General features: G+C 41.8%; 2 protein-coding genes across 10 annotated transcripts; both read right to left on the bottom strand.

Annotated features, from left to right (window-relative positions):
* Positions 1-23: 23 nt before the first annotated feature.
* Positions 24-3948, bottom strand: LOC111976432 (myoD family inhibitor domain-containing protein). Its single transcript, XM_024005261.2, has 4 exons — positions 3240-3948; positions 3014-3092; positions 1271-1516; positions 24-578 (listed from the first exon to the last, which is right to left on the bottom strand). The coding sequence occupies exons 1-4, from the start codon at positions 3471-3473 to the stop codon at positions 319-321; spliced, it is 819 nt and encodes a 272-aa protein (XP_023861029.1). The 5' UTR covers positions 3474-3948; the 3' UTR covers positions 24-318.
* A 177-nt stretch (positions 3949-4125) lies between these two features.
* LOC111977008 (forkhead box protein P1-B) lies at positions 4126-27210 on the bottom strand. Of its 9 annotated transcripts, none has more exons than XM_024006245.2 (16): positions 27060-27210; positions 11852-12012; positions 10031-10156; positions 9725-9814; positions 9102-9228; positions 8788-8929; positions 8591-8698; positions 8254-8341; positions 8086-8169; positions 7716-7920; positions 7495-7571; positions 7251-7352; positions 6751-6878; positions 6494-6551; positions 6229-6398; positions 4126-6118 (listed from the first exon to the last, which is right to left on the bottom strand). In XM_024006245.2, the coding sequence occupies exons 2-16, from the start codon at positions 11996-11998 to the stop codon at positions 5956-5958; spliced, it is 1815 nt and encodes a 604-aa protein (XP_023862013.1). In that variant the 5' UTR covers positions 11999-12012; positions 27060-27210; the 3' UTR covers positions 4126-5955. The 9 variants fall into 9 exon arrangements, with proteins under 9 accessions (XP_023862013.1, XP_023862012.1, XP_023862017.1 ...); XM_024006244.2 differs by having other exon boundaries at positions 27071-27210; XM_024006249.2 differs by having other exon boundaries at positions 6229-6311; positions 27071-27210.
* Positions 27211-27748: the final 538 nt, after the last annotated feature.

Genomic DNA, 27748 nt, shown 5'->3' with positions numbered 1-27748 from the left:
GAAGCAGGTGTTTTTAGGCACAATCTGTTTATTTCTGTTCATGGTTACAGAACTGAAGCGTTTGCGGAATGGAGCGTTTTGGTGGTTAATATTTAATGGGGCTCAATAGGGGGATCATTATTAAGCACTCTACACCTCAGTTAACACTCTCTTTAGCCATACTGTCCATCTTTGTAAACATATTCATGTTCCCTCTGAAACTAAGAAATGGGACAACTCTAGTTACTGATATTTTGATAGAACAAACATTGACAAGGTGTATTTTTAGTCCTTTTAGGCCTTCATATCAAAAGGAGTAATTTGATTGAGGGGATCTTTTCATCGGTAGCAGACTTCAGAGATCTCCATGGCGAGTTCCAGTAACTCGGCTCCCTCTTGACAGGAGTCGCAGCAGCTGCAGTCCAGTTCTACGTTGCAGTTGCACCAGCCACTGCCCCGCTCCTGCTCCCTGGACGCGTTGAGGTATTTGAACGAGGGGAAACAGCGGCTTACAGCTCTCTCACATGTGTCTGGCACCATGACTACGATGTCATAGAACCGGCAGTAAAGGCAGGCCAGCAGAATGGCAGCACAATCATCTGGGGACAGGGAGAGAAATATTAAATCAGTGAAACAGTTGCTACCACACGGCAGGCGGTACCGGATCGTTAAGTCTAGGTCCAAAAGGCTCCTTGGCAGCTTCTACACCCAAGCCATAAGACTGCTGAACAATTAATCAAATGGCCACCCTGACTATTTACATTGACCCCCCCCCCCAATTTGTTTTTACACTGCATCTACTCGCTGTTTATTACCTATGCATAGTCACTTTACCCCTACCTACTTTACTGTGACTAACCTGTACTCCTCCACATTGACTCAGTACCGGTACCCCCTGTATATAGCCTCGTTATTGTTATTTTATCGTGTTAATTTTTATTTTATACTTTAGTTTATTTAGTAAACATTTTCTAAATACTATTTCTTGAACTGCGTTGTGGGTTAATGCTTGTATGTAAGCATTTCACAGTAAGGTCCTGTTGTATTCGGCGCATGTGACAAATACAATTTGATTTGATGTTACATCACACTAGAGGAAGGCTGCAGATGTAAGTACTAGTAGAGCCCAAATGTTTTTAGGACTATACAGATGATACTGCATTATCAACAATGGTTGTTATATTTCTAGCTTTTCAACTTGTCAGACTTGAAATCGTTACGATAATTGAATTACACTCTAGACAAAATCCACCATTGAAGCTTAATTTCCAGAAAGGAGGAGCAACAATACCCCCGGCGTCAGGCTGATGGGATTCGAAGGAGGAGAAGCGGTCGCTACTGTTGTTGATGTGCTTGTTGGAACACAGTGAGAAACTGGATCCGCCCCACTCCCGGCCTCCCATGGGATCCTGAGAGCTGAGGTCAGTATCTACCTTGTCTGGTTCGTGCTCTGAGATGGTGCTCAGCCTCCGCACTCCACTCACCACAACCTTGTTGCTGCTCATCACCCCAGAATTTGTAGGCCGAGACACGTCTCCTTTAAATACAGTATAGTACATAAAGTCAATACCTCATCTTCATGATTCCCTACAAATATAGCTCCAAAAACCTTAGGTCACTCTGAAATTAGGGGACTCATAAATCTGAGCAACCAGGTGAGTAAACATGTTAAGTGAATGTATTTGGCTACTGTAGGCCAATATTGTAGATGCGGATATGTAGCTGTAACACCCCGGCATGTGTGCTGATCAGTAGAGATACTTGGCAACATTATCAAAACATATGTTAATTATTCAACATGTCTCTGAGAGGCGAGACTCACAAAGCAGGGCGTGTATACAGGCTGAAAGTCCCAGTTTAATGAGGGGAAACTATTGATTTTTAGCTTTTATTGGGATCCACTTTCCTCCTTTGAACATGACCATAAAGAAATGTACAGATAGACCTTTAAATAATACAAGTCTCCAGCATTCAAGGTAGAATGGGACCGCGTTTTCTTAGCTTTAGCACTCTGGCAATTGGGATATACACTGAGTGTACAAAACATTAGGAACACCTTCCTAATATTGAGTTGCACCCCCTTTTGTCCTCAGAACAGCCTCAATTCGTCAGGGGCATGGACTCTACAAGGTGTCGAAAGCGTTCCACAGGGATGCTGGCCCATATTGACCCCAATGCTTCCCACAGTTGTATCAAGTTGGCTGGATGTCCTTTGGGTGGTCGACCATTCTTGATACACAGTCTTTCGGATGGGACCGTCTTTCGGGATGGGACGGTAAACGGGTGTCCTAACTCTCTGTGGTCACTAAAGATCCCATGGCACTTATCGTAAGAGTAGGGGTGTTAACCCCGGTGTCCTGGCTAAATTCCCAATCTGGCCCTCATACCATCATGGCCACCTAATCATCCGCAGTTTACTATTGGCTCATTCATCCCCCTCCTCTTCCCTGTAACTATTCCCCATGTCGTTGGTGTAAATGAGAATGTGTTCTCAGTCAACTTACCTGGTAAAATAAGGGTTAGAAAAAAATATATAAAATAAAAATATAAAAACACAGGAAACTGTTGAGCGTGAAAAACCCAGCAGCGGTGCAGTTCTTGACACACTCAAACCAGTGCACTTGGCACCTACTAACATACCCCGTTCAAAGGCACTTAAATCTTTTTTCTTGCCCATTCACTCTCTAAATGGCACACATACACAATTCATGTCTCAATTGTCTCAAGATCATTCTTTAACCTCCTTTGGATTCACCCTTCATCTACACTGACTGAAGTGGATTTAATAGGGATTATAGCTTTCACCTGGATTCACCTGGTCAATCTATGTCATGTAAAGAGCAGGTGTTCCTAATGTTTTATACACTCAGTGTATTCCACTCTATGATACCTGGCACTACCATTACCTGGTAAATACAAAGATGACCCTCACCAGACAAATAGATCTTTAAAACCTCTGCTCTTTTTCTATACACAAGCTTTCACAAATAGATTAGTCAGCCCATAAACAAAAACAAATGTTGAAACGACTTACCCTCCAGAAAAGGACTCTGGTCCCTTCCCGTCTTGACATGATCTGGTTCATTTTTAGAGGTCCTTGGTTGTGTGGTCATCTGAAGAGTTTAATAAAATTACCACATGCCTATGCAACCTAATGATATAACTTATACGCCTAAATAATATTTGCTAATCATATTCCATTCCTTACACGTATGCATAATAGTGGTAAGATAATACTTATTCTAAATTATAAACTTTACCTGAAACAAACTTCTGGAAGGCCGACAAAAAATGTATTTCCCTTTGTTCACAAATAGAAAGAACCATCCAATACTTGTAAAGCCTCTGGACCCTCCTGTGTGGATGAAGCACAGCTTGCATTTCAGTGCTCTGTAAACTTGCAGGACAAGACACACCCCATATTGATCCGGGCCATAGCCAATCAGGCAGCGCAAAAACGTTTGACAGGATGATCTTTGGTCAAGTATAATCATATTTTATCACTCCAACGACCTCAGTCTAGTGAGCCAGATAGCATTATGCCATTATAGGATACCCATCTCTGTGCAGTGTTTACACATACAGGCTGGTTGATGATATGGTCTGAACTGAATGAGGCGAGTACATTCAGTTATTCAATTCTAAAAAATATTCCAGATATAGAGCAAAGGGCATGTGTATATAGATTTTGTGTTGGCCTGTCTCACACTTGAATCTTATCTTTGTGCCAGACCGGGTTCAAACACCCTTCAGATTCATTTCTCTGGTTGTATCTGTATTTTTACTTCTAGGGTTATTATTGCTTGGATAACCTTATTACTATTATGTATTGATTTGTCTTTATGCGGTGCAGACTGTACGCTGAAAGAATTATCACTGAATTACAATACTGTTTGTTTGTGTCAATTAATCCAGTAAGGGATGGGTTTCCAACTGGCAAATTCATTAATTTATACAGTAGATGCTTCTCCTGACAGAGTTGGCTACTTCTTCACATTGCCTGTCATCCATTAGATATACACATATTGACCACTGAAGTATGGCCATTACCACACTGTTAAAACAAACTCAGGTCATAACTCAAACCTGCACATGAATACTACAAACTGTATATTCACCACACACACACTTTATATACAGCATTTATTACAGACAGCTTTTAGTGCACAAATCTGGCAATGTACAATACAATGGTAAATAAGACCAAAAAGCAATGTTTGGGCCAGTGGGGAAAAATAAGATTAGTAGGCTACACAAATAATTATATCCCAACAGAGGTTATACATACACTACCGTTCAAAAGTTTGGGCCCCTTGGAAATGTCCTTGTTTTTGAAAGAAAAAGCAAATTTTTTGTCCATTAAAATAACATCAAATTGATCATAAATACAGTGTAGATGTTGTAAATGGCTGATTTGTAATGGAATATCTACATAGGCGTACAGAGGCCCATTATCATCAATCATCACTCCTGTGTTCCAATGGCACGTTGTGTTAACTAATTCAAGTGTATCATTTATCAAGAGGACATGTACATTAGAGTGTCTAGTTTGAGAAACAGACGCCTCAAGTCCTCAACTGGCAGCTTCATTAAATGGTACCCGCAAAACACCAGTCTCAACGTCAACGGTGAAGAGGCGACTCCGGAATGCTTTCCTTTTTATTGGCCAATCTGAGGTATGGCTTTTTCTTTGCAACTCTGCCTAGAAGGCTAACATCCCGGTGTCGCCTCTTCACTCTTGACATTGAGACTGGTGTTTTGAGGGTACTATTTAATGAAGCTGCCAGTTGAGGGCTTGTGAGGCGTCTGTTTCTCAAACTAGACACTCTAATGTACTTGTCCTCTTGCTCCGTTGTGCACTGGGGCCTCCCACTCCTCTTTCTATTCTGGATAGAGACAGTTTGCGCTGTTCTGTGAAGGGAGTAGTACAAGATCTTAAGTTCCTTGGCAATTTCTCGCATGGAATAGCCTTCATTTCTCAGAACAAGAATAGACTGAGTTTCAGAAGAAAGGTTTGTTTCTAGCCATTTTGGGCCTGTAATCGAACACACAAATGCTGATGCTCCAGATACTCAACTAGTCTAAAGAAGGCCAGTTTTATTGCTTCTTTACCAGAACAACAGTTTTCAGCTGTGCTAACATAATTGCAAAAGGGTTTTCTAATGATCAATTAGCCTTTTAAAATTATAAACTTGGATTAGCTAACACAGCGTGCCATTGGAACACAGGAGTGATGGTTGCTGATAATGGGCCTATGTAGATTTTCACTTAATCTGCCCTTTCCATCCACAATAGTCATTACCAACATTAACAAGGTTTACACTGTATTTCTGATCAATTTGATGTTATTTCAAATGTACAAAAAAAAAAAAGGTGCTTTTCTTTCAAAAACAAGTACATTTCTAAGTGACCCCAAACTTTTGAACGGTAGTGTAAATCATATTTTTGGCCGTGTAAAAGTAACCAATTATCAATGATGTCATGTCACAAACGGAACACAGGATTACTATCTGGAGGTTGTCTAGTACTCACATAGGTAAAAAATAAACACGTTTGTGGGAGAAAACAAACATTCATCTTCATGAAGTGCTGTCCATAAATATTGCCAATGCTCTGGTTATTAAATATACACATTCATAAAAGAGTGAAACAAAAGACATTGAAGAAAGAACATAACTCTGCATCACTGAACCAGCTCCCCATAGGCTTCATCATTGGTTGTACTGCCTCACAATAAGCCAATACGAATACATTATTTGAGGACAAGCGGTGTTACAATAATAGGTTCTGTTGACTTCAGTGTGAGCTCGGGTGGATAATACCCAGTACAAACGATGCCAGTACAACAGAGCATAAAACATCCTCAATAAATAGTCACTTGATATGAAATAGTTCTACCAAGTCATTTGGTATATTTCATAGTTTTCCAATGTGGGAGTGCAGTGGAGATTGACAGTTTGGAATGCATTCTCTCTTTCATTGCGAAGGCACATGAGCCAGCTGCAGGTTGGGTCTTTCTGGGCTACCGCCATCTTCGTCTTGGTCCACATCTGAGCTGTGCTCATCAGAGCTCTCAGTCTCAGAACAGTCATGGGGCACATTCTCATATGCCTCCTCGTCCATTAGCTCTTCTTTTACGCTGGGAAGAAAAGTCATGATGAGGAAAAAAGATACTTATGGTGACTTCTGAAACTGAGAACGATTTCTCCTTTACCAGATCTAGTTTTTAAATGGTGATTAAACACTCACAGGGGGTGCATAGGGTACTGCTCTTCACTGCTGTCACTGTAGGATCCATTCCCATACCAGAGAGTTGCATTCATCTCCTCCTGCTGGAACATATAGGGCAGAGAGCTCAGAGAGGGAGCGCCTATGGAAGCTGGGTTGAATGGAGGTATACTACTATCTAGCCATTCAGCCTGAAAAGACACAGGCCATAGGTTTATAGCATAATGACAAAAATAAAGGTTTAGCACTCAATTAAAGTAATCTGAAGAGTATTGCGTGTACTTACCTTAGGTGTAAGGGAAGCTGAGCTGTGACCATGGCCAGTGTTCTCTCTTCTGAAAGATCTGCAGTTACACAAACACACTTTATTTAATTTAACAAAAACACTGACTGGGAAATAGAGGAAAAACATAATATCCTCACAAGACATTGTTATATTAATTACATGGTTTCTACAAGTATAACACCAACAGAAATGCCGGTTTAACATGTTAAGAGACATACAGGGAGCTATACTGAAGAGACCGAGCATGTTAAATGTACCCTTCACCGGCAGGCTTCTGGGGCCTTCTCCTCTGAAACTCCATCTCATCAACTGTCCACACAGCTCCTTTTACATTCTCCACTCGCACAAAACACTTGTGGAGGCTGAGGTTGTGTCTCACTGCATTCTGCAGAGTCACGAAGAAGAACATACAGTATTAACACCACACACAGCTTCAAGGTAAGGACAAGAACATTCTTCCATAAGAGTTGTTCTAATACCATTAAACATTTCTAAAGACTCATGAATATGGCATACAGTGGAGGCTGCTGAGGGGAGGACAGCTCATAATAATGGCTGTCATGGAGTCAATGGAGTGGTATCAACCACATGAAACCACATCTTTGATGCGTTTGATACCATTTCATTGACTCCATTCCAGCCATTCTTAGGAGTCGTCCTCCCTTCAGCAGCCTCCACTGATGGCATAGCAACTAAACATAGCACAAGGATATTCTTATACATGTAAATAACCCCATAAATTGGCATAGCCAAATACCTTCCATGTTGCTGCATTGCGTCTGAAATATGCAAACGTTTGTGTGAACCAATTGTAGATTTCATTTAGTGTCAGCTGCTTATAGGGTGATTCAAATATTGCCTAAATTATGCAAACACAAAGAAATACAATTAGCAAATGATAATCATCACTACTTATGGTATTTGAGGAACAAAACAACTGGTATAGCTGACATTTAGTCAGAGGGTAAACCAGGGTGAAATAAAATACATGTTTTCCTTACCTGTCTTATTAGAGCTGCATATGTAAATGGTGGTCTAACTTCCGTACTGATGTAGAACTCTTTATTCTGAACAATATCTGTTAAAAGGAATTAGAAACGTATTTGAATAAAATCAATGCTTAAAGCCAAACAAATAGATAAACCATTAAAGGCATAACAGTAGTTCAAAGAATATGTAGCCCACCACCCTCATTAGATTCAGCCTCCCACTGCTAACTCACCTTGATTCATGTTCTTGCTGTACTTGTCTGAGTACCGTCTCCTCCCAGGGCTCACAGTGAGCAGGGTGTTGGGAGTGATGATAGAGGAGGTCGGGGGAGGTGTCAGGGGTGTGGAAGGAGCAGTGGCACTTTGAGACAAGCTCATGGGAGGAAGCACCTTGGGAAATGTCACCTGGGAGAAGGCAACGTTGGGCATAAGATCCACCTGAAAAATCAAAAGCAATGATTAATTTAAACTCAGTAAGAAGAACACAGCTGTAGGGAATGCAAAATTTAAAGTGATTATTCTACCATTGTGGCTAAGACTTGTCTGACTGTTGGTAACCTGATTTGAATTAAATACATGGCCACTAATACTCCACAGACTCACTGTTGGTGTTGCTGGTTTTGACATTTGCTCAGAGGATTTGAGGTGAGACATCATGGCTTGCAGACGCTCTCTGTCTTTTTTCAACTGCATTGAGAAGATATAAAAACAAAGATGTAAAGTCGATCCTGTACAATGAATGGGCTTTATTTAAGCAAACGTCAACTGTACCTGCAGTTCTAGCTGCTGAACAACCTGCATCTGCACTCGACACTGTGCTGTACTCTTGTCATCCAGTGTATGTTCACTGTTCAGATGTCTGGGAGAAAAACACATTCCCATGATAAGTCAAGATAACATTCAGAACGGAAAAGGGGGATACCTCGTCAGTTGTACAACTGAATACATTCAACTGAAATGTGTCTTCCACATTTAACCCAACCCCTCTGAATCAGAGGTGCGGAGAGCTGCCTTAATCAAAACCACTACAACGCAGTGTTGTTATTACATTAAGATACGGACTTTCATTTGTCTCTCTGACAAAATTAATAGATGAGGAGAAACTCACTTGAGAAAAGCCTGAAAGTCTCCAAAGACCGCCTCACAGCCAGACCATTTGCACATGCCGTGTCCATAGAGAGGGTGAGTGTTTTGTGTGTGATCATCCACAGGACCACTGCAGAGAGACAAATCTTCAACGTTACCCTTCAGGAAGAGGTTGGTCAGATGATAATGAATAAACACTGTTCTAGAATGGCTAATCACCTGTCTTTCTTCTTTAGGGGCTGTGATTTATGATTCCCATTAGTGGTGGACTGCTGGCTGTGGAGCAGGTTCTTCTGAAAAGTGTCTGGATACTCACCACCAGAGGGCAGGCTAGTACTATACTCACACCCTTTCACTAAACCTCGAAGAAATACACAAGTACATATCATATTAATTCATTCAGCCGAATAAATTAAATATGTTAGCCCAACAACAACAACAACAAGTATAGCTGCAAGCAGCCATGGTGGAGGAGAACAACAACAACAAGCTAAGAATAGATTAAAGGTAGGGGCTTGGTGGTAGACACTTACCCTGAGCTGTAGAGGGGCTCATGGAGGGCAGGACAGACAGGAGACCCTGTCTCTGGAGGCTGAGGAGGTGCTGCTGTTGGACTTGCAAGAACTGCTGCTGGATGACCATGTGCTGGGCTGTTAGCTGCTGTGATAAGGGAGGGGGAGATCGATACAGTTACATATCGAGATATCATTTGACGATATGTTGTATCGTTGACAATACCGCAATATTATTTTGCACTAGTTGGCTGTACCTGCATCAAAACTACAGTATTTTCCCATCTTCTTTTTAAATAGGGAGCCAATTTGTTTTCAGCCCTTTTATTTACATGACTGATCAACACTAGTTCTCATGTCTCTCTCTTTCCCTTCTGCAGCACAAATATGGTGAGCAATATGTTTGGACCATGGAATGGTAATTTAATCACCGTATTAAATCGTGAATCGCAATACATATCGTATCGGCACCCAAGTATCGTGATAATATCGTATCATGAGGTCCCTGGCAATTCCCAGTCCCAAAGAATATACTATAATAATAATAATAATAATAATAATACATGGATTTGATATATTGCTTTGGAACATTTGGTTGAAGGCAAAATACAGACATTTGACAAGAAATATGTAGGCCGGCCTACCTCTTGCTCTGACTTCTCAGCATGCTTCTGCTGTAGGAGCTGGGCGTTGAACTGGTCCTGCTGTTTCTTGCAGAGGTCCTGTATGTGTTGCTGTAGAAGAAATGTTGAGTTAATGGAAGGTCATGAGGAAATACAGCTCTCACTTTCAAGCAATCAGTATCTTATGGATCCTCATGGAAAAAAATAAATAGGTGACAATACAGAGAAACAAACTAAAAAGTGCTGCTGATAATATTACAATTAAAGAATTACACAATAAAGCATATAAATGTAGATTGAGACAGTGTGGTAGAATGATGTGATTACCTGGTGTAACATGAGTGCTTTCTGCTGCTGGAGCAGGGCCTGGATCTGCTGTGGATTGAGGACCTGCTGCAGTGTCTGCTGAAGAGTCTCCACCGGAGGTGTCATCATAGACACTGAGACTGGAACCTGCCAACAACACAAGTTGAGCACAGATTAGACCTAGTCTAGCCTGAAAATAACAGAAAAACAATGCCAACAACACCATTAAAAAGTGTTTTTGGAAGACCCCAAAAAATATAGAAACAGCCTCCACTAGGCATCCAGCAATTACCACTCCCTCTTACGCTCACAGCTCTGGGGATGTTTACAGTAAACATAAACAGAATAATTAAAGCTGAATCGATATATAAATAATGAATACAAAGCCAGGGATGCAGGGCAAGTTTTGCAAAAACAGAACTCTGCATTGCATTTTAATTAAGGTCTGAACCACAAACAAACAGTTCCCACTAAGACTGGCTCTGTTTTGGATCCAGTAAACAAACTGCTGGAGGATGTCACAGAGGCTCTAGGCTAACAATAACAGTGGATGGATTGCAGTGGAGAACGCCCTTTCCCACACTGACTAAACGTGCTCTGGCACAGGTGCTCAGTGTTCACTAAGGTTCTTATAGACCTATACTATATATTAGACCTATGGCTTTACATAACTTAAAGCAGAAGGTAAAATAATTGCATCAGCTGGACTTGAACTTGAAAAAACCTTTAGAGAGCCAGATAGTCGCTGTATATATGGCATGGGAATGGGCCATCTTCTTTTGTATGCACATCATCAACAAAACAAAACCCTGCGCATAGCCTAATCCTTGTTTCCATGACGGCAGGGCAGACAAGTCCAAACATCTTTTGTTATTGTCGATGACAAACATCTTTTGTTATTGTTATTGTCGAGGACAGAAACCCACATACCCATGAAGGACAGTATAAACACTGGGCTAGTCTTCATATTGAGGTCTGTGTTCTAAGACTACTGTTTCCAACACAAGATACATGCCTTTCTGAAACACTGAAAATATGATCATACTTTTCATATAACAGACCCTTATACTTAATCTGTCTCTGAGCTGAGATGTAACAAACTGTAAGTAACCAAAGGCAACAGACAACACACCCAAACCCCAACCACCAATGCACAAATGGAATATAAACTACAACACCAGAGTAGGGAAAATGCTTGAAAGAGGCAATAAAGAGTCAAGGAAATGTTCATATGATTTAAGCAAATAACCTCGGATTATATGGCACAATTACATTATAAATATGTTAGGTCACTGAGTAGTAACACAGTCACAATTACTAGCTAGGTCATTAGTTAGCAACATATATAAGTGACGAACAGTGTTGCATTTTAACATTTAACATAGCCGTTTCCATCAAGCAAATTCAACCAATGTACATAACAGTAAACAAAGAAACAAGTATTATCTATCTAAATGTAGAAATAGGCTAGTTGCTGAAATGACAATCAAGCTGACAAACCTGATCAACTCCATTTACAGTGGTTGTCTTTGGCAGTCAGAGAGACACAGGATGGAAAGAGACCGAGAGAAGCAAGCCGTGCACAACGTTAGGCTGTCTGGCAATCTGACAGAGTGCTTGTGTGCATAAAGAAAACTAGCCAATAACAAAGATCCTTCCTCCTTCACCAATCACAAAGTGCCTCTGCAGTCTATCTACACTGCCGTTGGCTCAGAGCTCAGTTTAGCTAGCCTACCCACCATACAAACAAAGAAATATGCTAAATGTGCTAATTTGAGAACACACATCCTTTAGTCGTGGAAAGTAAGCATGTGCCACACCTTATAAAATAAGTTTGGTAACCTGGTTTTGCTGCTGGCTGTCAGCCCCGGAACCCTCTGGAGTTGGAGTCTGAGTGCTCAGCCAATCATCCCTTTCAGCACTGTCCCCATTCTCTGTCTGATTGGCTGGACTGGTGCAGGTTGTCTGCTCTGACCCAGACTCATGCATCTGGACTCACTGACCTGAGAAAAGAACAAGAACACCAGAGCTCTAGAATCAGAAGCTGGATATAGAATGAAAAATGGGCTACTTCATGTAAATTTACAATGTCTCTCCACAACACTGATTTTATGCTACATTTATTTTGAGCAATTCCATATGCACATGGTACAATTTATTACTGATCTTATCCAAGAAACATTCACTAAGGTTGCAGATGAGCAGAGAGAGACAAGGTTACAAGACAACAGTTTCCCTCTTGCCAAGATAAACCATCTACCCTACCAGAAGGAGTAGGAGATATTTGTTAAGTAGCTGATTGCTACCATGGCTACGGTAAATAAAGGGGCCATGGGTTGGTGTTTATGAGCAAACACGTTGTCCTTCTGGAGCAATTTAACATTAACCAGGAGGTGCGATAAACAGATCTGGCAGGTAGCACAATACTGCATTAAAGGGAGGGCCATGTGTATACAGCTGGGGGAGCGTTCGACTCAGAAGCAACACAGCGAACATAAACACCAACAGACAATCTGAAGACAAACAAGCTCTTTGAACTGGGAAGATTCAAATGTCCACAACTGCTAAAAACTGAGATACATTTGCTGAATATATTTAGGCTCGTCTACATACACTACATGACCAAAAGTATGTGGACACCTGCTTGTCGAACATTTCATACCAAAATCCTGTGCATTAATTTGGAGTTGGTCCCCCCTTTGCTGCTATGACAGCCTCCACTCTTCTGGGAAGGCTTTCCACTAGATGTTGTAATATTACTGTGGGGACTTGCTTCCATTCAGCCACAAGAGCATTAGTAAGGTCGGGCACTGATGTTGGGCGATCAGACCTGGCTCGCAGTTCCAATTCAACCAAAAAGGTGTTCGAAGGGGTTGAGGTCAGGGCTCTGTGCAGGCCAGTTAAGTTCTTCTACACCGATCTCGACAAAGGATTTCTGTTTGGCCCCCGCTTTGTGCACGGGGGCATTGTCTTGCTTAAACAGGAAAGGGCCTTCCCCAAACTGTTACCACAAAGTTGGAAGCACGGAATTGTCTAGAATTTCATTGTATGCTGTAGCATTATGATTTCCCTTCACTGGAACTAAGGGGCTTAACCCGAACTATGAAAAACAGCCTCAGACCATTATTCCTCCTCCACCAAACTTTACAGTTGGCACTATGCATTGGGGCAGGTAGCGTTCTCCTGGCATCCACCAAACCCGGACTCGTCTGTCGGACTGCCAGATGGTGAAGAGTGATTTATCACTTCAGGGAATGCGTTTCCATTGCTCCAGAGTCCAATGGTGGCGAGCTTTACACCACTCCGCTTGGCATTGCGCATGGTGATCTTAGGTTTGTGTGCAGCTGCTCAGCCATGGAAACCGATTTCATGAAGCTTCCAACAAACAGTTATTGTGCTGACGTGGCTTGACGTGATTATTTTTTACACGGTATGCGCTTCAGCACTCGGCGGTTCCGTTCTGAGCTTGTGTGGCCTACCACTTGTTGGTTGAGCCGTTGTTGCTCTTAGAGGTTTCCACTTCACAACGACAGGACTTACAGTTGACCGGGGTGGCTCTAGCAGGGCAGAAATTTGACGAACTGACTTGTTGGATAGGTGGCATCCTATGACGGTGCCACATTGAAAGTCACTGAGCTCTTCATAAGGCCATTCTACTGCCAATGTTTGTCTATGGGGATTGCATGGCTGTGTGCTTGGTTTTATACACCCGTCAGCAATGGGTGTAACTGAAATAGCCGATTCCACTAATTTGAAGGGGTGTCCACATACTTTTGTATATATAGTGTACTTCTGAAGAAAACCGAAACATAGGCTACCCAACTGTAAGATACATTATCAACGGGGTGGTTCGAGCCTTGAATGCTGATTGGCTGACTGCCGTGGTCTATCAGACCGTATACCCAAATCTAAGGGCTGTGTCCATCGTGCATAAGAACAGCCCTTAGCCGTGGTATATTGGCCATATATACACCACACCCCTCCTGCCTTGATGCTTAATTATACTATGGCATTGTTTAATACTCCATTGCACGGTAGAATTCAAATGGCTACAGTTCATTTTTCACGTTTTATTTGAGCTGCTATTGAAAACAAAAGTCGAACTGAAAACAGTATTGGTATCGTTGAATTAGATAATAGCAAGCTAGGATTTATGGTTTGGTTAGCTAAACTAGCAAATCTGTTTGGTTACCACGGAAACTACTGTAGCTATCTAGTAAACTTGCTAGCTACTTCAGTGGATGTTTAACACATTTATATTGGCAAATGTGTTAAATTATAGCCATAAAATGGATAATCAACTCTGGGCTCTATGCGTTCTCTGAAAAATTATGCAACTCCGTGAAAGGTCAGATCCACTCCGCTAGCGCGTTGTGCCAGGATTAGAACACACCTTCTACGTCGTTCATTATTTTCCATAGAACGGATAGCCCCGTGCACAAATACGTCTTGTATTGTGTATTAATTCGGACTTCTGTACCTATTCGCCTTTTCATTCCACAGCAAGGCTGATTTCTGATTATTTTAGGCTACGGCAGCCATGGGTGTATTTGCGCACAAGCGTTTCATCCTGTTGTGCCGGTCAGCATACCCGATCTGTCGGATCCAGTACTGCTAGCCATGCAGACAGCAACACAAACTCGATTTTTTAGGCTAGACGTGAATCCTCTGAATACATACTTCAACTTTCAGTACAGACAACATACGCCTAGATAAACCAATGAAACAATGCATTTCAATCCTGATTCCTCGATGCAGRCTACCATAGTTCTGTAATACAGATGAGAGAAATAAAGAACACTAGCTATTGAAATGTCAAATTATAACAATCACAAACGAGAATGGGTTCTAGCCAAAATATCCAAACAACTAATCTGCACGTCTTTACAATACACTATTCTTACCTTGGCAGAAAAGGCACAGCGCTGTAGGTGTTCAGCTGAGTTCAATGAGTTCAAGGCAGTAGCGAAAAATGTGTGTGTGTAGCCTATGTGGACTGTGCACACATGAACAGGTGCTGTTTTAACATGCCTGTTTGCATAAACACAAACACTCGGCAAATAGAACAAGGGCAAACCATATACACAAGGAATATCTACATTCTGTTAATTTTATTGAATGCACATTGCACTGTCTAATGTTCAGCTCTTTTTTACTTTTTGGGGATCAACATTTTCCCCCTGGATTTCCTTTGGGAGTCTAAACTTTTTTAATGAGAACTATCATTCAGAGTTACAAACAAAAGGCGTTGTGTGACTGCACCAAGGCATTGGCCATTGTTCCCAAACTGGCGGCCCGCGGGTGGTTTTGATTTGCAATAAAACATTCATATAAAAAAAAATTTGTGTGAAATTTTCATTGTTGGACATAAAATACTGTAAAAGAAAACAGGGAAATCAGCTCCAAGTGATATTCATTTAACAAATCCGTTCAAGTATTCCCACGTTCCCAAGTATTCCCAAGACACGTGGTCGAATACAAAGCAAGCTTTGAAATTATGTTTTACTCAAACATATCTTGCGGTCAATTTTCGGTCTATAAGTTATTTGTAATTATGTTTCTGGTTGATGATCCCCGCATTAGGCTATCTTTACAAAGTGAAATGTATTAACCATTCACTTGCATGCTAAGTTTACCACTCTGGGGAACAATTACGGGATAAAGCAAATAGAAACAAGCAAATATGAAATTCAACGGATGGTATTCAGTTAACATTTGCATAGCTGACCCACAGTAAGTTTTGGTTAATTGCCATTTTCATAAAGGTGATGCAGGTGGATGATGCTAGACTATATCATCTTTGTTTCCGTGGAAGAGACAAGGATAGTGATTCTCTGCAAGGAGGGGTCCCTTAAAAAATGATTGACACAAAGCTAACACACTCCATCTAAACTCTATTATAGATTAGTTTGAGCAGCAGTGTAAGATTAAGCATAGGTTCTGTCAGCCAGGTTGACTGGTCCCTAAATTATCATAATATGCTGTAGGCCTACATCATCTATCCTAAATAAATACATTACCACCCTTACGGAAACCATGCAAAAAACAAACAAACATACAAAACAGCCTGGGGTGAGTTTCAGCACATTACATATAATGTTAAAGGGATAGTTCACCCAAATCACATATTGGTTCCCTTACCCTGTAAGCAGTCTATAGACAAGGTATGACAGCATTAATTTAGCCAAGGTAGTCCACTCAGTAACAATTTTCACTATTTTCCAGGGAGTTCTGGGTTCCATTGAATCAATAAAAATATATACAGCATTCCCATTGGCATACATATAAAATCCCAGCATACATCATATGCTGCAGCATTACAAAACCTCACTTGAATTACAGCTATATGTACTGCTCTTTTGAAGGCGGACATGGAAGCTAGCTGTCGTGTGGATAAGTCCAGCTTGTTCCTGAGCAATGGGCCAAAGACCTGCAGACTGCCTTGAAAGGCCATGTTTTAAACTGATGGTTGTGCCAGTAGGTGCAGGTCCCATTGGTCATATGCTTTGACTGCTGCTCCAGAGGATGGGTGGAGACTCCCACCTGAATAGGTCTGACATGTATTCAGGCAGTTTGTACTGTGTCGCCTTGAAAACTGTCACTATGGTATTGTAACGGATCCTGACCGTCAGTGGTTCGATTCCAGCTTTTTGCAGAAGAAACTCTGTCTTTATGTGTCCCCTCTGTCCGGTCATGTTGATGATACGCTGTAGCTGGTTAAGACCAGTCTTATTACCCTGATGTAAGGTGGGAAGACATACTGTGGCACATTAGTCCAGGTGAGTTGTGATCATGGTGTGGTAAAATGTCAGGATGATGTCCTTGGAGGCAAAGTCCCTTGCCCTTTTTAGAGCGCCAAGCCCAGACAGTAGTTTCCCTGTGACCAGGATGACATGTTCAGTCCAGTGTAGCTGTGGATCCAATTTCAACCCCAGGTGCTTTATAGTGTTTACTTGTTCATAAATGTTTTGTCCATCTGTTATTGTGATACACAGGCAAAAGTATCTCAACTTTTGTGGGTTGCCAAACAGCATTGCCTTGATCTTCTGAGGGTGTAGGTAGAGCTTGTTGTAAGCGAATCAAGCTGCTGCCCTCTTGATGTCATTTGACACTGACTCTGACTTGAGATGTGTGTTACTTGAACTCTGTGAAGCATTTATTTGGGCTGCAATTTCTGAGGCTGGTAACTCTAATGAACTTATCCTCTGCAGCAGAGGTAACTCTGGGTCTTCCTTTCCTGTGGCGGTCCTCATGAGAGCCAGTTTCATCATAGCGCTTGATGGTTTTTGCGACTGCACTTGAAGAAACGTTCTAAGTTCTTGAAGTTTTCTGTATTGACTGACCTTCGTGACTTAAAGTAATGATGGACTGTCGTTTCTTTTTGCTTATTTGAGCTGTTCTTGCCATAATATGGACTTGGTCTTTTACCAAATAGGGCTAACTTCTGTCTACCTTGTCACAACACAGCTGATTGGCTCAAACACATTAAGAAGGAAAGAAATTCCAGAAATGTACTTTTAACAAGGCACACCTGTTAATTGAAATGCATTCCAGGTGACTACCTCATGAAGCTGGTTTAGAGAATTCCAAGAGTATGCAAAGCTGTCATCAAGGCAAAGGGTGTCTCTTTGAAGAAGCTGAAATATAAAATCTACTTTGATTTGTTTAACACTTTTTTGGTTACTACATGATTCCAAATGTGTTATTTCATAGTTTTGATGTCGTCGCTATATTTCTACAATGTAAAAAATAGTCAAAAGAAAAGAGAAACCCTTGAATGAGTAGGTGTTCTAAAACTTTTGACCAGTAGTGTATATGTATACACCATTTCTCCAGCACTGATGGAAGGTTATTTATGTAAATACAGAACTGCAGGGTCCAAGCACACTCCTTTGTGGTACTCCATTCACCACAGGTACCTGGCCTGACTGCATGTTTTGCAGTTTAGTGTACTGGCTCCGCCCCTGTAAGTATGATGTGAACCACTTTATTGCAATGCTGTCAAAGCCTAGTTTCTCAAGCTTCCTCAGGAGTGTGTGGTGGTGAACAGTGTCAAAAGCTTTCTCCAGATCCAAGAAGAGTGCTGCTGTGACCTCCTGGCTGTTACAAGCAGACTATGTCCTCTACAACCCTTTGCACTGCTGTAGATGTGCTGTGTATCTTCCGTTAACCAGCTAGTAACTAACGTTAACCAGCTAGTAACGTTAATGTAGCGAACGACTAGTTGCAGTCGTAGCTAGGTAAGTTATCGATAGGCTGGACAATAGAACGAGTCAAAATTCACCCAAGGCTGAAAAACGGCAATGGAACGTTGGCTAATAGAACGTTGGTGACCCCAAGATGGCATAGCAGTCAGGGACACGACAAGACGAGGACAAAACGACGTCTGACGTTAGCCAGTAAGCGTTTTGAAGTTGAGTTTTTGGAAAATAAAATCTATAAAAGATATGCAAAGAAAGGTGTAAATATATATATTTACACCTTTCTTTGCATATATTTTATAGATTTTATTTTCCAAAAACTCAACTTCAAAACGCTTACTGGCTAACGTTAGTATTTCAGCTAACCACGGTTTGTGGTCATCAGCTATTCCTTTAGCTCGTTAACCTATCGCCACTTTTGTACAACGCGACTCAGACCAGAACATACCGGACCTATTTTTCTCCATAACCCCGGATTTCAACCGCAAGGTCTGGACATTTACACCTTGATTTCGCAGCTAGCTAGCTGCTACCCGTGTGTCTATTGGCTTACGTCGATTCTCGGAGAAAACATCAATTATTCCGGAGCTAGCCAGCTGAAGAGTTCCATCAGCCACTCCTGGGCTACAATCACCTATCCGGACCCGTTTTACTGCCAATGCGGAGCCCCACCGGGCCTTCACGACTGACTACCGACGTTATCTGCCCGAGGGAGTTATCCAACTGGCACCTCCGTTGCGACGTTACCTGAACTCTCATCTGGGGCCCGCTAATCGTTAGCTGTCTTATCGGCTGCTATCTGAATAAGTCTATCGGACAATTGTTTTCTTTTTTTCTTGGGTCACTATAACTATATCTATTTTGCCAATTGGATTGATCCCCTCTACCACACGGAACCCCACTAATCTACCGACGGAAACGCACGAGGCGGCTAAAAACAGACCTCCATCCTATGCTAGCTTGCTACCGATAGCCCGGCTAGCTGTCTGAATCGCCGTGACCCCAACCAACCTCTACTCACTGGACCCGTACGATCACTCGACTAAACATGCCTCTCCTTAATGTCAATATGCCTTGTCCATTGCTGTTCTGGTTAGTGTTTATTGGCTTATCTCACTGTAGAGCCTCTAGCCCTGCTCACTCTACCTTATCCAACCTTTCAGTTCCACCACCCACATATGCGATGACATCACCTGGTTTCAATGATGTTTCTAGAGACAATATCTCTCTCATCATCACTCAATACCTAGGTTTACCTCCACTGTATTCACATCCTACCATACCTTTGTCTGTACATTATTCCTTGAAGCTATTTTATCGCCCCCAGAAACTTCCTTTTACTCCCTGTTCTAGACGTTCTAGACGACCAATTCTCATAGCTTTTAGCCGTACCCTTATCCTACTCRTCCTCTGTTCCTCTGTTCCTCTGGTGATGTAGAGGTGAATCCAGGCCCTGCAGTGCCTAGCTCCACTCCTATTCCCCAGGCGCTCTCTTTTGATGACTTCTGTAACCGTAATAGCCTTGGTTTCATGCATGTTAACATTAGAAGCCTCCTCCCTAAGTTTGTTTTGTTCACTGCTTTAGCACACTCTGCCAACCTGGATGTTGTAGCCGTGTCTGAATCCTGGCTTAGAAAGACCACCAAAAATTCTGACATTTTCATCCCTGACTACAACATTTTCAGACAAGATAGAATGGCCAAAGGGGGCGGTGTTGCAATCTACTGCAAAGATAGCCTGCAGAGTTCTGTCCTACTATCCAGGTCTGTTCCCAAACAATTTGAACTTCTACTTTAAAAAATCCACCTCTCTAAAAACAAGTCTCTCACCGTTGCCACCTGCTATAGACCACCCTCTGCCCCCAGCTGTGCTCTGGACACTATATTTGAACTGATTGCCCCCCATCTATCTTCAGAGCTCGTGCTGCTAGGCGACCTAAACTGGAACATGCTTAACACCCCAGCCATCCTACAATCTAAGCTTGATGCCCTCAATCTCACACAAATTATCAATGAACCTACCAGGTACCACACCAAAGCCGTAAACACGGGCACCCTCATAGATATCATCCTAACCAACTTGCCCTCTAAATACACCTCTGCTGTTTTCAACCAAGATCTCAGCGATCACTGCCTCATTGCCTGCATCCGTAATGGGTCAGCGGTCAAACGACCTCCACTCATCACTGTCAAACGCTCCCTGAAACACTTCAGCGAGCAGGCTTTTCTAATCGACCTGGCCGGGGTATCCTGGAAGGATATTGCTCATCCCGTCAGTAGAGGATGCCTGGTTATTTTAAAAAAATGCCTTCCTCACCATCTTAAATAAGCATACCACATTCAAGAAATTTAGAACCAGGAACAGATATAGCCCTTGGTTCTCTCCAGACCTAACTGCCCTTAACCAACACAAAAACATCCTATGGCGTTCTGCATTAGCATCGAACAGCCCCCATGATATGCAACTTTTCAGGGAAGCTAGAAACCAATATACACAGGCAGTTAGAAAAGCCAAGGCTAGCTTTTTCAAAGCAGAAATTTGCTTCCTGCAACACAAACCCCAAAAAGTTCTGGACACTGTAAAGTCCATGGAGAATAAGAAACATCTCCTCCCAGCTGCCCACTGCACTGAAGATAGGAAACACTGTCACCACCGACAAATCCACTATAATTGAGAATTTCAATAAGCATTTTTCTACGGCTGGCCATGCTTTCCACCTGGCTACCCCCTACCCCGGTCAACAGCACTGCACGCCCCACAGCTATTCGCCCAAGCCTTCCCCATTTCTCCTTCTCCCAAATCCAGTCAGCTGATGTTTGAAAGAGCTGCAAAATCTGGACCCCTACAAATCAGCCGGGCTAGATAATCTGGACCCTTTCTTTCTAAAAATTATCTGCTGAAATTGTTGCCACCCTATTACTAGCCTGTTCAACCTCTCTTTCGTGTCGTCTGAGATTCCCAAAGATTGGAAAGCAGCTGCGGTCATCCCCCTCTTCAAAGGGGGGGACACTCTTGACCCAAACTGCTACAGACCTATATCTATCCTACCCTGCCTTTCTAAGGTCTTCGAAAGCCAAGTCAACAAACAGATACCGACCATTTCGAATCCCACCATACCTTCTCCGTATGCAATCTGGTTTCAGAGCTGGTCATCGGTGCACCTCAGCCACGCTCAAGGTCTAAACGATATCTTAACCGCCATCGATAAGAAACAATACTGTGCAGCCGTATTCATTGACCTGGCCAAGGCTTTCGACTCTGTCAATCACCACATCCTCATCGGCAGACTCGACAGCCTTGGTTTCTCAAATGATTGCCTCGCCTGGTTCACCAACTACTTCTCTGATAGAGTTCAGTGTGTCAAATCGGAGGGTCTGTTGTCCGGGCCTCTGGAGTCTGCTATGGGGGTGCCACAGGGTTCAATTCTTGGACCGACTCTCTTCTCTGTATACATCAATGATGTCGCTCTTGCTGCTGGTGAGTCTCTGATCCACCTCTACGCAGACGACACCATTCTGTATACTTCTGGCCCTTCTTCGCTTCATACTCGTCGCCAAACCCACTGGCTCCAGGTCATCTACAAGACCCTGCTAGGTAAAGTCCCCCCTTATCTCAGCTCGCTGGTCACCATAGCAGCACCCACCTGTAGCACGCGCTCCAGCAGGTATATCTCCTGGTCACCCCCAAAACCAATTCTTCCTTTGGCCGCCTCTCCTTCCAGTTCTCTGCTGCCAATGACTGGAACGAACTACAAAAATCTCTGAAACTGGAAACACTTATCTCCCTCACTAGCTTTAAGCACCAGCTGTCAGAGCAGCTCATAGATTACTGCACCTGTACATAGCCCAAACAACTACCTCTTTCCCTACTGTATTTATTTATTTATTTTGCTCCTTTGCACCCCATTATTTCTATCTCTACTTTGCACATTCTTCCACTGCAAATCAACCATTCCAGTGTTTTACTTGCTATATTGTATTTACTTCGCCACCATGGCCTTTTTTTGCCGTTACCTCCCTTATCTCACCTCACTTGCTCACATTTGTATATAGACTTATTTTTCTACTGTATTATTGACTGTATGTTTGTTTTACTCCATGTGTAACTCTGTGTTGTTGTATGTGTCGAACTGCTTTGCTTTATCTTGGCCAGGTCGCAATTGTAAATGAGAACGTGTTCTCAACTTGCCTACCTGGTTAAATAAAGGTMAAATAAATAAATAAATAAAATAAGCTGGAACACTAGCACGAGCCCATAGCAAATTAATTGAATCGAACGTTAGCAGGGCCTATTTTGACTGGAATTAGTCTTAGAATTCCTTTTTGCCTAAATGGCACAAAAAAAACATATCCCTTCTCATATTAACACTACAATTTGTTATTAAGACGAAACTAAAGAAAAAAATAACTKTTGTAGAAAGTAAACATACGCACCTCGATGGTGTCAACTGCGCTTATGTCTGCATTACGAGGAAGTAGGAAACAAATTGCAGCTAAGGACTATTTTTGGTCTAGCGATCGATGATAATGAGATACACTGCCCAGCCTTACATAATTAGAAAGAAGAGATTATCCTGATTAAAATGGTGTCCTACTTGAAAGAAACAAAATATACACAGAGAGATATTTGGCGAAATAGACATACATACATACCCCTATTTCCGCAAAACAATGGCAGTCAAAATTCTAAGAACAATCTTTTATTTAACCAGTTTACCATTTATCTACTACCACATTTACATTACATTTACATTTAAGTCATTTAGCAGACGCTCTTATCCAGAGCGACTTACAAATTGGTGCATTCACCTTATGATATCCAGTGGAACAACCACTTTACAATTGTGCATCTAACTCTTTTAAGGGGGGGGGGGGGGTTAGAAGGATTACTTTATCCTATCCTACCATTTGCCTTTTTGTGTTTAACATTTTGTGGTTTGTAATCTAGAGGTTAAGAGCGTTGGGCAGTAACCGAAAGGTGGCTAGTTCGAATCCCCGAACGGACTAGGTGAAAAATCTGTCGATGTACTGTTGAGCAAGGCACTTAACCTTAGTCACTCTGGATAAGAGCATCTGCTACATTAATAAAATGTTAACTAGGCCTCTATGTGAAAGCGTGGCAATAATTGATTAACTTTTCATTATTCACAGATCTACTCCTCTGATGACATATCAGACAGGTTGGCAGACAGACTCCTCTGATGGTAGGCAGCACACTCACGAAAACTAACTGCTCAGCAAAGCAAAGGCTCTTTTGAGAGCTTCCAGATTTAAACTCAGGAAAAAAAGAAACGTCCTCTCACTGTCAACTGCGTTTATTTTCAGCAAACTTAACATGTGTAAATATTTGTATGAACATAACAAGATTCAACAACTGAGACATAAACTGAACAAGTTCCACAGACATGTGACTAACAGAAATGGAATAATGTGTCCCTGAACAACAGGTCCGAGACCTGCTCAATGGGATTGAGATCCGGGCTCTTCGCTGGCCATGGCAGAACACTGACATTCCTGTCTTGCAGGAAATTACACACAGAACAAGCAGTATGGCTGATGGCATTGTCATGCTGGAGGGTCATCTCAGGATGAGCCTGCAGGAAGGGTACCACATGAGGGAGGAGGATGTCTTCCCTGTAACGCACAGCGTTGAGATTGCCTGCAATGACAACAAGCTCAGTCCGATGATGCTGTGACACACCGCCCCAGACCATGACGGACCCTTCACCTCCAAATCGATCCAGAGTATAGGCCTCGGTGTAACGCTCATCCATTTGACGATAAACTGCGAATCTGACCATCACCCCTGGTGAGACAAAACCGCGGCTCGTCAGTGAAGAGCACTTTTGCCAGTCCTGTCTGGTCCAGCAACGGTGGGTTTGTGCCCATAGGCGACGTTGTTGCCGGTTATGTCTGGTGAGGACCTGCCTTACAACAGGCCTACAAGCCCTCAGTCCAGCCTCTCTCAGCCTATTGCAAACAGTCTAAGCACTGATGGAGGGATTGTGCATTCCTGGTGTAACTCGGGCAGTTGTTGCCATCCTGTACCTGTCCCGCAGGTGTGATGTTTGGATGTACCGATCCTGTGCATGCGTTGTTACATGTGGTCTGCCACTGCGAGGACGATCGGTTGTCCGTCCTGCCTCCCTGTTGCGCTGTCTTAGGTGTCTCACAGTACGGACATTGCAATTTATTGCCCTGGCCACATCTGCAGTCCTCAGCCCTCCTTGCAGCATGCCTAAGGCACATTCACGCAGATGAGCAGAGACCCTGGGCATCTTTCTTTTGGTGTTTTTCAGAGTCAGTAGAAAGGCCTCTTTAGTGTCCTAAGTTTTCATAACTGTGACCTTAATTGCCTACCGTCTATAAGCTGTTAGTGTCTTAACAACCGTTCCACAGGTGCATGTTCATTAATTGTTTATGGTTCATTGAACAAGCATGGGAAACAGAGTTTAAACCCTTTACAATGAAGATCTGTGAAGTTATTTGGATTTTTACACATTATCTTTGAAAGACAGGGTCTTGAAAAAGGGACGTTTCTTTTTTTTGCTGAGTTTATCATTTAAAAAAAAGCTACTTTTCAGTGTCTGTGTTTATATGTTAAGGGGGTGTTACTTTCGCAGATAATGTCATCCATCCGTCCCTTTCCACACTACTAACTCAAGAGGAAGGGCTGATAAGGCATTTAACAGATTACTGTGAAGTAATATAATGATGAATCATGTTTATTATTATGTGTTTTTATGCTCATGTTTTGAAATTATACTTCATTACTGTAATTATTATCAATAAGCCTGAACATTAATTCAGTCGCCTCTGGTCGACAAAAACGTATTTTCCTAGTACATTCATTGTCAAATTTGTCAACCAGCATCAACCATCTCTGCCTTCTCGCTAGCAAACTCAACAAGCCCCACCAAAAGCTTGTGCTGTCAGCGGAAGCGAGCACTCTGTCTTCTCACGCAAGCGAGGGGCATGTTGAGGTAAATTTGCTAACCGTGAGCGTTGCATGATGTAATTAATTGGCTGGAAGAAGCGCTCGTCTTTTCTATCCGAGGCTGTTGACTCATAATATGATACATTAACAGAGTTTTTTAAATAATGTATGTCTACTAAGGTTGAGGTTAGCGCACCTGTGTAATGATTATTCGGCTGGGGTTCAATGCCTACTACAGTCACTATTGTTTTGCTCTCCCAAAAGCAACACAGGCCTAGTAATGAGTGACAATTTTAGAAAATCATGGGACATATAGTCTTTGGTTGCATGCTATTTTATGTCAATCATATTGCTGCTATAGCCTATAATTGAAGCTTTGTGGTCTTATGCTGCCATCTATAAATATTTTGCAATTCAAATGTATTAATTCACAAAGTACATTGGTGAAGCAGCTGAGAAATACGGTGTATTTTTCTTATTAATTCCTAAGCTCAGTCTCAAACCTGCCCCACCTATCCCAGCCAATTGCTGGACTTTCACATATAGGTTACTAGGTCACATCCAGTTCAAACCACATTTGAAAAATAAAATGTTTCTTGTTTATCAAGTGTTCTGCCTTTCAATAATAAATATCATAATAAATAACAATCAAAATGATATTTAGTACTATAATGGTATTTACTAACATAATATAATTACAAAAATAGTTTTAAAAAGTGTTCTAGGCTACCCTACCCAAAAATGAGGGTTAAAGCTAAAATAGGTTATACCTATTGTTAGGGCTAAAATAGGTTATACCTATTGTTAAGGCTAAAATAGGTTAAACCTAGAGTTAGGGTTAAGGCTAAAATAGGTTATACCTAGGGTTAGGGTTTTAAAGGCAATAAACAGTATGGGTTTGTAGCTCTCTTGCTCCTCCCTGTGGCCTTCTGTGGGTACTACATAACTCCTTCGTGACACTTGCTAGGCTCAATCTGAGGTAGCAACTGCATCAGATCTACAAATCAATGAGCTATACCTATCCATTTAGTTTGCAACTCCGTGAACCTGATTAACAAACAGATTTCGACGCATATCAAATTACCCAGCAGCCATTTAGAAACAACAAATCGTCCAACATTTTTTAGATTTCTTCATTAGAAATGTCTTCTGGCTGTTTAAATCAGCTACATCTTGAAAAAGAGGTCAGGGACATGTGTTTTGTTTAGGTTTACACCTTTTTCTGAAATAAAATATGGTTAACCATGACCAGAAAATGTTTAACGGCTCTGCGCCAGCCATCGTTTAGCACTGTAAATCAAAGTGAGTGTGCCGAGGCGAACAGTGCTCACTAAGTAACCGTAACCTTGTTAATAATACATTACTTGAAGTATGCCTAGGAGTTTAACGTGAGCATGTCGCATTGTTAACAATAGAGAAGCAGGCCTTGTGACGTAGAAGAATGGTCTGGGAATAGAACGTTCGGAAGACGAGTTGGTGCCACCTTCCTCAATAGAACTAAAATAAGGCCTGTTTTTTCGCGATTACTTAAAAACTACGGCAAGCAGTTGGGACAGGTGGTAATATTAAGAAACTGGGCTTCACGGCGGATGCAATGAACTCGTTTTTAAAAAGCGTTGTTAAAAATGTCATGTGTCTAGCCTATTATCGAACAACATTGGAATTAGTTAACTACTCAAGAACACTGCACTTAAGAAATAGTGGTTTGTTAGCTGTTAAAAGAAACCCCATCGTTGTTATTTAGCTAGACAGTCATTAGCCAGCTAGTTACAGTAGGTATCTAAACAACAATGGGGTTGTTGTTGTTTACCGCTAATGTTGGCTAGCTAGGCTAACGTTGGCTAACGAGATAAACAAATGTAATTAGCTATCTATCCAAAAGCAAATAAATGTAATTAGGGTAGCGAGCATACATTTAACTTACCAGGGCATCAGTTTGTAGCATGTGCTACTATTTGGCACGACTCGTTGAACAAGATAAGAAGCGATTGACAGACTCCCTCAGCAACAAGCTAACGTTACCCAACTCGGATCAAGTTCCAGCAGGAGTGGACACTGTCACTGGACAGTGCAGTTGGGCGTTTGTTTATGACGAGACCATGATGACATCACAGTCCCCTGATTAAAAAACAAAACAACAAAAACAGCACAAGAGACCATAAATACATGTTTTGCGTTATTATTTTTTCATATTTCAAAATCAGCAAAAATATTTATTTTGCATTTTGACTGGTTCAATATGTTGAAAATAAACAACATTCAAGAACGAAACCCTAGGAGAACACAAGGCACCATTTCAGAGACTCAGTTGAGATCTCATCTTACTAAAACAAATACTTTCATTAAAAACTGCAACAATACCCAGCTATACAGTCTGTAAGATTATTTGTTTTTCTCTCTAGGAGACTAATCAATCTTAGTGTTTGAACATGGATGACCTGAGTCACAGGGAAGGACATTGATCAACTACAGAGATGGCATCTGATAACAATTACAAGGTTACAAAACATAAAAGCTTGGCAGGGAACATGCACTCTCACACAACTGAGGGTTAGAAAGGTCTTTGGTAAAGAGAAGTACACATTCAACTCAAAGCACGGTT

Source organism: Salvelinus sp. IW2-2015, linkage group LG17, assembly GCF_002910315.2.
Source record: "Salvelinus sp. IW2-2015 linkage group LG17, ASM291031v2, whole genome shotgun sequence".
Taxonomy (NCBI): Eukaryota; Metazoa; Chordata; class Actinopteri; order Salmoniformes; family Salmonidae; genus Salvelinus; species Salvelinus sp. IW2-2015.
Note: the sequence above shows the minus strand (reverse complement) of the source record. Positions and strands in the feature narration are given on the sequence as shown.